Genomic DNA, 9,176 nt, shown 5'->3' with positions numbered 1-9,176 from the left:
GCCTTTCTCTTTGAATTTTCGATGCAGGTAATCTGCATCATTCATTGATCATAAAATTGCTGTTTTTGTTAATCACAATATTATTCAGCTGTGCAGTTGTCTGCAAATGTACTGCACTGTGATGTTTTGCTGCATTTGCTGGTATATTGATTAAGTGTCTGAAACGACATAGCTCGTTGAATGATGAGACACAAAAGAACATGCAATATTGCATAAAACCCAACATTGTAAACAAAATGGCACTGCTTTCTAATAGGTTACCATTTATAAAGGGTTTAGTAAAAGTTAATGTATTAAACCATACGCAACTTTTGGCTTTCCAGATTGTGAAAGAAATGATCTGACTGCAAGGTCTTTCTAGCTCTTCAATTAATCTCTAAGGATCTATAATGTAACACTTAATCTGGATTAAAATCAATTCATTACCCAGTTATAAACTTTTGTAACTGCAAACGTGATGGTTTATTAGAAACCCTGAAATCCAACATTTACAAGTTAGTACCCAATATTTGAAAGGGCCAGAAGGATTTTTCACAAAATGGCAACATAGAAGTTGTTGTTATTAATACATTGTAATTATTCAATCAACCGCAATAGTCCCATCAACTATTAATTAAACCATTAGTTAACTGTACACATGTACTTTCTATGATGATTCTATGTTGATGAGGCTGCTCTACTCTTAGGCCTACTATACATATTATGTACCCTATTACGATGACTACAGGTGTGTTGTACGATGGGCAGTGTGCACTTTATTTATTGGCTGGTGGCAGTCTGCATGTACTGTAGGTACTGTGTGCGTGCATGTGGACTGGCGACAGTCTGTGTATGTACTGTATGTTTGTATTTTTTAACAGCCGATACTGTATGTGTCCAAGACAAATTTCCTTCGGGACAATAAAGTCCATCTTATCTTATATACGCTGTATACACCTTTTATAAATGGACTAGCTTGGGTTTGACAGATATCGGAAGTCGAAAATAACCGAACTGTAAACTGAAAAGCAGACCGGCCCTGGAGGCGTTGATTGATCTCAGTAGGTTTACTTTACTACCAGCTGCTCCGCAGGCCTCCGTGTGCCCACGTGCCGCAGCAGGGCAAACGTTGTCACGGCGACAGTGATACACTTAACACCTTGCTCGTGTGATACGTTTAAAGTGAGACCGCTGGCTCGAGGTGACAGTATTTTTGAATTCACAGCTAACAAACCAAAGGTAATGATGAGCTCACGCTTCCGTTCATGATGTGACGTCAACGTTAGTTCAGCGTGAGTGTGTTTGGTGTGAAAAACAGTTAGCGCTAAATGTGCTAATAAGCTAACGTGCATGTATTCTCTGCAGGATACAGACAGTGGCCTACATGTAGCTGACGTCATTTCATTTATTGTTATCCTATGATTGTAATGCATCGACATCTATAGTATATAGTTAACATGACAGTTCAAACAGTGTTAATGACTCCTGTAGATTACCATGATCTCTTGCCTATCTATTATGAATTCATCAGGTTACAGAAAACAAAATGCTTTGCTTACATCATTTTTGTATTATTCATAGGATGTCCGTGTACACAAGAGAAGGTACTCCAGACTCAGAGATGGGAGCAGCTTGCAAAACAGAGACATCCAGAAAGAAAACACCTAGTTTGGAACCATCTGGTGCAACACAGGTACAGATGGGAGAAGCTATTTCTGAATCAGTTCATGACAGAGATGTTAAACGTGAAATATTTGACAAACCATCTTACAAAACTCTTCTTAAACTGTGTATTATTTTTGAATTAATGTCAAATACGGTTATTTGTGGAGCCCTGTAACAAATATGTCCAAAATGCTCTACAGGCACATAAAGCCCTTGCTTTTGATTCTAGTGAAAATAAAGTTATTGAATAAAAAGATCAGCGTTTTCTAAGGAAATGTGGGAATAATGTTTTTATACTGTTTTGCCTTATCTGTCAGCTTCCAGCGAGCACCAACTGCCTGGCGTGCTCGGACGACGGCAGCTACCTCGGCGTGGGTCACTCCCAGGGCTTGTCCGTGTGGTGCGCATCTTCTCTGATCTGTGCTGCAGAGTGGCAGCAGGACGGACTGGAAGTTACATCTATTCAAATGACAAGAATGGCTGAGGCAGCCTATCTGCTTGGCACGGTTGATGATATGGGTGGGTAGTACGCCTCTCTCATCCCCTCCTTCGTAAAACATGTCAGACTTTCACAAATGAACGAATACAGATTGACATGTTTGATCCTGAAGTCATGGATTGTTACTGTACTGCACTGAGACAATAACGCCTGGCTGTAAATTAGAGGAATGAAAGGTTAAAACTGGAAACCCCGTGAGGTTTTCAGAAAGTGTTCAAAATGTGTCATCATACTGACGTCAGGTGCTTTCATCTTCCACTGCAGGTGTTGCCCGAGTCTTCGCATATCACTGTGAAGGTATTCACCCCCTTAGTGTTATTAACATCATGGTGCGTATAGAAATCTTATTGTTTTTGTTACACCACAAAAAATAAAATGTTTTTTCAAGTGTTGTTGATACCTCCAGAATGTTGAGGATAAATCAAGCTGCTTTGTTCTTTTTTAATTTATGTAATACTTTTAGGAATGGAATAAATTTAAAAATAACAGATTCAAAAAATGATTTCATCACCAGGAAAATATCAACAAAAGGAGCATTTGCTTGACATTTGAACTGTCTGAAGGGGGAGATTATGGAGCTGCGTCAATCAGCAGTAAGGAAGGACTTTACTTCCTGTTTGAGCTATTAGTATTTTATGTTTTGAATTAAAGACTTCATATTCAAATATTCATCCACTTGTGTTTTACCTCTTTAACAGGTAATGGTGCCGTTTGGCTCGAGGTTTATCACTTCCCCTCAGAAGCATGGCTGAGAGAGATAGAGATGGCACTATCACAAAAACAGGTAGTGTACTGAAATGTGATTTGTAGGCTGGTTTGAACATGATTATTTATTAGGCTTTAAATTAGGCATCGTACGAACAGTGACATTTGATTGTCATTGAAAAAAAGCTAAATATGCGCACAAATACAGGCGCGTGATGGCATAAAGAATACAAAAGGCTTGGACTCGATGCTGCCTCAGGAAGAGCACTAACTTTGAAACCTGTTGCAATCCAGAGTGGCTGCCAGTGTTTTTATGTTCTTCATCTTTGTGCACATATTTAGCATAATACATAATACATTACCCCCTCCTTTCTTCACCGTTATTACAGATTTGGGTTTTGGGGGATTCCTAGTGTTAAATAGAATGTATACCTGTTTAACTGCTGCCAGATACTACTATGTCATCGAATTACAAGGTCAGGTTTAGGCAGTTGAAATCTTTTTTTATTCCTCAGGACCCAAAGTCATCTGGAGATGTGGATATGAAATGGTCTCCAGTTGCAGTTGTGATTAAAATCAAGCCACCCACAATTCCAGCAGGTATAATTATATGTAGAGCAACAGTGTTTACAATTATAGTGTGTTATAACTGAACAGAACAGAAATCAGATGTATGTGTGTGTGTTGTGGAAGTGGAAGTGATGGTGTAGATGCAGATGCGAGTGTGCCTGTATGCATCTCTGTCAGTAATTATAAGCTCTAGGTATTGTTTTAATTCCCAACAGTTAAATCAGTTGTTTTGCTGTTACAAATACAATTAATAGAATAAGCATGAGCACACATTTCAGTGAATAATCAATACCCCATCATGTTTCTGCTCGTTGGCAGGGACGGCATTGGATGGTCCACTTGAGGTGTTTAAGATGACAGATTTTTTTACACACTGTTTGGCTCTGGAAGTAGACACCAGCAGCAGTCGTCAATGGGAGGAGCAGAGTTTTAACAGAGATGCAGGAAAAACAAGGGGAAAAAATGAAAGCCCTAGGTACGATAAAGTTCACACAAATGTATGATGCTTTGATAGCCCTGTTGTAGATTTAATATATTTAATAATTACATGATATCTGACTGAAGTCTTTGCATATTTTTGAGCCTTTAAGTATCTATTTAATGATTTGCTCTTAATCCATCCCCACTTATGAAACCAAAACTGTGCTGTTAGTTATATTGCCTGTGAATCATTTAAATCATTAAATCTAAATGCAGATGCTCAGCAATCTTCTTTTCTCATATCAGTTACGTTACATTTTTTTCAGACGTTGCACCCAACACTTCCTTCTGCCTTGTGGTCAGTTTCCTGGTGGCAGTAAAGCAAAGTCTCAGCCAGGTTTGTATTGGAGGGGGAGGGTTAGCTTTTCTCTCCTGTATCTGTGATTTGAATGTTGAATTTGTGAATTTTCTATGATTGGCTGCTGTTTTAGAGCCCTTTCCACTAAAACATTTGCCAAAAGTAGTTGCCAGCTAATAAATCCCATGCGCTAATTAATGTCACCTTTCATCTCAGCAGGACTGCCTGTTGCTGTCTGTGTGTGGTGGAGTGGCAGCCATAATCTCCTTCAGTATTTGCTGCAAAAAGCACCGAAGAACAAAACAGGTATAGTGTTATCTGCTCGGTGTGATGGCTGTTGTTAATAGTTGTAGTCCACTGTACTTTTTTCTTTGTACTAGAGAGGTAATAGACGTACTTTTCTGGTTTTGACCCTTCCCTTATTGACGCAGATGTGGAACCCATGCCAGATGTTTTGTGGCCAAATGCAAAGGAAATCCTCTGCTCTGCTGTTAGTAGATGCAGCCGTCACATAGCTCTTGGGCTCGACGGTGCTTTGGTGTGTGTGTGGGACAGGCAGTCTGGTGAGCAAATCCTACGTTGATGTATCTCTAAAATGTTATCAAATCTGATCCCAGTGTCGTTTAGCTATAGCACTACAATGTATTAGAATACTCTTAATTGAAAGCTCTTGATTGTAATGTTGCACATTTAAACAATTTTGAGTATTCAAATAATCTGCAAGCATCGTGTGTGTGTGTGTGTGTGTGTGTGTGTGTGTGTGTGTGTGTGTGTGTGTGTGTGTGTGTGTGTGTGTGTGTGTGTGTGTGTGTGTGTGTGTGTGTGTGTGTGACTCCTTTAGGGTCTCCTTTGTCGGTTGTCTTAGTGCCAGCAACAGACAGTGTCTTCTTCAGGATGCAATTTGTGGATTACAGTCCTGAGCCGGCTGATGTTTCCCAGACTTTTACTGAAGCAAAAGTCCGTCTTTTGTTGTTGTGTAAAAGTGGAGCAATTCATACAGTCACCACAGGAAGAGGGACACAACCCTGCACAGTGCAGCTCTCTAAAAGGTTACCTGAGTTTTACATATTTCCTTATTTAATGGATGCATCTAACTTGTTCCTGTCAAATGAAATACAATCATATTATAGCAAACAAAACACATTATTTCCCATATCTCTAAAGGCCAAAAGACAGCGGGGACCTTCCAACTGTCACTGCATCAGTGCCATTCCTGCAGAGTTTGGTAAAAACACTGACGTTTTTGATAAAAAGTTTCAAGCTCATAAGACAAAAGTAATTTATATATAATTTACAGTATTATCATTTTTAGCTCTTTGAGTCCTGCTGTCGCATTTTTCTTGATTGAACTAGTCGCTTGTGATGCAAAGAAATGGAAAAATGTTCCTCCAAGATGTCATCAACAGAACCAGTGTTTGCTTGTTGATTCTTCCCACAACTCATCGGATTGCCACTCCCTGTAATCCTGTTTATGCTCTGAACACCAGACAGCAGACTCTGTTCATACAAGGTAAAACCAAAGCCACATTTTTGTTTTGTTGTGCATTACACCATAGCAGGAGGAAAGAATTGATGTGGGAATCGCTAGTGTATTTCTGGAAGAGTATGACTCTTTAGAAAGTTCATATTGACATGGATATGTAAGCAAAAAAGCTGCACAAACAAGGTCATATGAAATGTGACTACTGTAACAAAAAGCTTTCATGTCTCAAGCAGGTGAGCAGGACTCCAGCTGCAGTGCGTCTTCTAATGCAGAAAGCCAGAGTCAGCTTTTCATCTTCCGTTTTGGAGAGCCTGACATTATCAAGCGGTATATTGTTTCACTTCCAGACTCTCCACGACAACTAAACACACAGAGCTGTGTCACTCTGGAGGAAACCTGCAATCTCTACCTCCAGCAAAGGTGGCAATCTTTATGTCCTTATGCCACAATAACCTGAATATGTAATATCCAATTGTTTTAGATGAGTCAGATAGCATGTAGATTCCCGTCCCGAGGACAAAGCACAAACAATTCATGGTTGGATGTTAAAGTAGTGTGTTGTCATGTGTTTCCTATGTTTTCATGTGAAGAGCGCTGTCTGTGGATGAAAGGAACAAAGCTGTAACGCAGACATGGAAGCAGCTTCAGGAAACTGCGGTGATGGTACAACAGAGACACAGCAGAGCTGCAGCCAGCTGAAGAGCTGCAGCCAGCTGAAGAACTGCAGCTAATGATTTTTTTGCACAGAAGTATTATTGTACGTTTTGTTTGTGTGCATGTTCATTTTATGTTGGTTAAAAGCTTCTTCTAATTCCCTTTACTGCACTATTCTCCTTAACACACAGTGCTCATTTACACACAGATGTAATTTTCCATGTGAAATTCCTGCAATTAGTGCAGCATAGTAATAGTGAATTTCTGTTTATATTTTTAAACAAATGTATAAAGTAAGCAGAAAAAGATATATTCAAATATTCAAATGTATCTGAATCATCATAAGACATATATATGATATATATATCTTATGATGATTCAGATATAATGTTTCTGACAAATTTGAATTTCAGGCAGACATATTTTTCCAATAAACCATAAATGATATATGGTTTGGAGTAGCGTTGAATCTAGTAACTGATGTTTAGCTTGCTGCTATGTAAATGATAAAATGTCATTTTTTCTCAAGGACTTTATTTTCTTCCTTTTAAGACAAATTAAAGATACTTGATGGACTGATCCTTTTGTTGTCTGGCTGTACAAAAAGGAATGACATTGTTTATTTTGTTGAATTTGGCAAAATATGTTATATCTGTGGTGCTGTAAGACCGTCTCTCATATGTTTTTTACAGGATGAGTGTATCCAGGCTGATTATGACATGTCTGCATCCTGTCATGGCACGAAGGCTTTTTGTTGCCTTTGGGGTTCTTGAATGTTTCATAGGCCACGTTTTTAATGTCAGAAGACACAAAAAAAACAGGGCTGGGTGCAGAGATTTTCGCTTAAATTGATTCAAATTGTGTAATCTGTTTAGTTTGGGTTCAAGCAGTAACAAAAGAAGAGGTATGTCCTTGAGCAGCCAAACCGTCTCATGCCACTGATGTTTTTGAATTTAATGGAAATAAAAACAAACATTTTATTCAATTCTTTGACCCCTTTACTCTACTGAGAGGTTAGTCCAATATGTAGTGAAATGTGAAGTGAAAGTTTTAAAAGCATTTCTTTGTGATAATTCAAATAGAGACCCTGCTTTTGAGGTTCATGCACACATAAGACACATGGAGGTTGGTTGGCAGCAGTAGTAGCTGGGTGCTCTAGTATTCAACTTCTAAACACTGTCCATATTTTTTGAGTACCATTGTTACACCAAGTTAGTTGAGAATAAATCAGAAGATCTTAATCTATCAGAGACATCATATTGCTGCACCTTCAACCAATCAGCAATTTTGTCTGTTGAATATTTCCTGATTGGCTTTTTGTATTAGTTTAGATTGTCTGCAGAACAATACTGGGAATTATTTTGCCAGAATGTGCTTATTGTGTTCATTTGATGGAGCGCTTTTTGGAGCGCTTTTTGGATCATTTGTATGGCGTCACTCGCATTGTTGGCATAGAAATGTGTATCTACATTATTGCATCATTTGTGCTCCATCTTCACCAGTCATATCAGATCATACGGTGGTGTCTCTGTGAAAAGGAGCTGGTACAACTGATACAGATTTTAATAAGTGCTTGAAAGCATCATTTGAATTTCTAAAAAGCTTTGCTGAGTGTTGATGCCAAAGAGCCAAACATCATTTAGAGCTTAATGAAAGCGCAGGTGCTGTATTCAAAGAGCCTGGTATGTGTTATTGTCAACATCAGACAGTAGAAACAATGCAGCAATGGCCTCTTAAGTTATATTCAGCACCTACAACGAGGCAGAGACTTTACTCTAACTTGTGTCACTGTTTGCTGGTGGTTTGATGTTCTTTAATACGTTTTTTGTGACATTTGTGCTTCATTAACATTTTCTTTCACTATAACATGCTAAAACAAACCTGCCATCACTTCCACTTTGCTTCTTGATTTAACCGTAAAAAGTTCAGAGTCATCCACAGGCTTATGTCAGAGTAGCATGCGATCAAGTTTTTGATGGAACTGTAATCATGTGGGTTAACAGTAATATAAAGCTGTATCGTCTCCATATATATGTAATTTGTTGTTGCGATTTCTAATTATATTGCCAAGTGGTACATGTACAGACTGAAAATAATTGGGCCTAAGATAGTGCCCTGTGGGGTACCACATGTCTGGTCCATTTCATCAAAGGAGGGGTCATCCAACTTTGACTAGAGCTGTTTCCGTTCTGTGCTGGGCCCTGAAACCATACTGGATTTTTTTCAAACACAATGTTGTTGCAGTGGTCTGTTTAAAGTGGTTTTAAAAGCTCACAAAAAGTATACCTCTGAGGCCTGCTGGTACTCCAGTTGGTAGGATGAGGGTATATGTTCTCCCGTTCCCAGAGACTCAATTAACTGTAATAATAGCCTTTTTATACATTTATTTTATACCTGGCATAAGCAGACAAACAAAACAGCATAAATGACAGTGGCAGGGATTCACTAACTGAAAATCTGTTGAACAGTTGAAAGCTACACAAATTTAGGTGAAACTGAGCTTATTTTGCTACATAAAGAATAATAAATGCTGAAACGATGATATGAAGTTGATAAAAAGAGTAGTTTGACATTTTGTGAAATACGCCGTTAGCTGAACACATTGAAAATGTTTTACCCAAGGTCATATTTAAAAAATGTTCTGATCCTGGTGGCACACTGTAGTATTTATGAATGAAATTATTTGGTGTCCTCAATGTCACATACAAGATTAAATAGATGCAGAAATGCATGCAGAAGAAGTTAATTGAAGATGGGTGATATAGGCCAATTTAAAGAATGGATAGAGTTTCTTATTTCAGTTCACAATTAGTATGGCGCAGTAACATAGAAAGTCTTCCACA

The 9,176-nt window shown here is 38.5% G+C and overlaps 1 protein-coding gene across 3 annotated transcripts; it reads left to right on the top strand.

Moving 5' to 3' along the window:
- Window positions 1-111: 111 nt before the first annotated feature.
- Window positions 112-7,318, top strand: wdr93 (WD repeat domain 93). 3 transcript variants are annotated; one of them, XM_076078100.1, is made up of 15 exons: window positions 112-1,672; window positions 1,962-2,163; window positions 2,408-2,472; window positions 2,658-2,736; window positions 2,842-2,927; window positions 3,364-3,448; window positions 3,737-3,893; window positions 4,165-4,235; window positions 4,416-4,502; window positions 4,628-4,759; window positions 5,038-5,245; window positions 5,361-5,421; window positions 5,550-5,706; window positions 5,910-6,099; window positions 6,270-7,318. In XM_076078100.1, exons 1-15 carry the CDS (start codon window positions 1,526-1,528, stop codon window positions 6,376-6,378), a joined length of 1,836 nt encoding a protein of 611 aa, XP_075934215.1. In that variant the 5' UTR covers window positions 112-1,525; the 3' UTR covers window positions 6,379-7,318. The 3 variants fall into 3 exon arrangements, with proteins under 3 accessions (XP_075934215.1, XP_075934214.1, XP_075934213.1); XM_076078099.1 differs by having other exon boundaries at window positions 4,413-4,502; window positions 5,913-6,099; XM_076078098.1 differs by having other exon boundaries at window positions 4,413-4,502.
- Window positions 7,319-9,176: the final 1,858 nt, after the last annotated feature.

Source organism: Anarhichas minor, unplaced genomic scaffold (genome assembly GCF_050575085.1).
Source record: "Anarhichas minor isolate MPS153535 unplaced genomic scaffold, ASM5057508v1 ptg000062l, whole genome shotgun sequence".
NCBI lineage: Eukaryota > Metazoa > Chordata > Actinopteri > Perciformes > Anarhichadidae > Anarhichas > Anarhichas minor.
Note: the sequence above shows the minus strand (reverse complement) of the source record. Positions and strands in the feature narration are given on the sequence as shown.

Bases quoted from the DNA above. Each gene is read 5' to 3' on its own strand.
- wdr93 (XM_076078098.1), top strand. From the start codon at position 1,526: ATGCTTTGCTTACATCATTTTTGTATTATTCATAGGATGTCCGTGTAC. The intron at 1,673-1,961 runs GTACAGATGGGA...CTTATCTGTCAG, and splicing joins AACCATCTGGTGCAACACAG to CTTCCAGCGAGCACCAACTG. The intron at 2,473-2,657 runs GTGCGTATAGAA...TTTCATCACCAG, and splicing joins TTAGTGTTATTAACATCATG to GAAAATATCAACAAAAGGAG.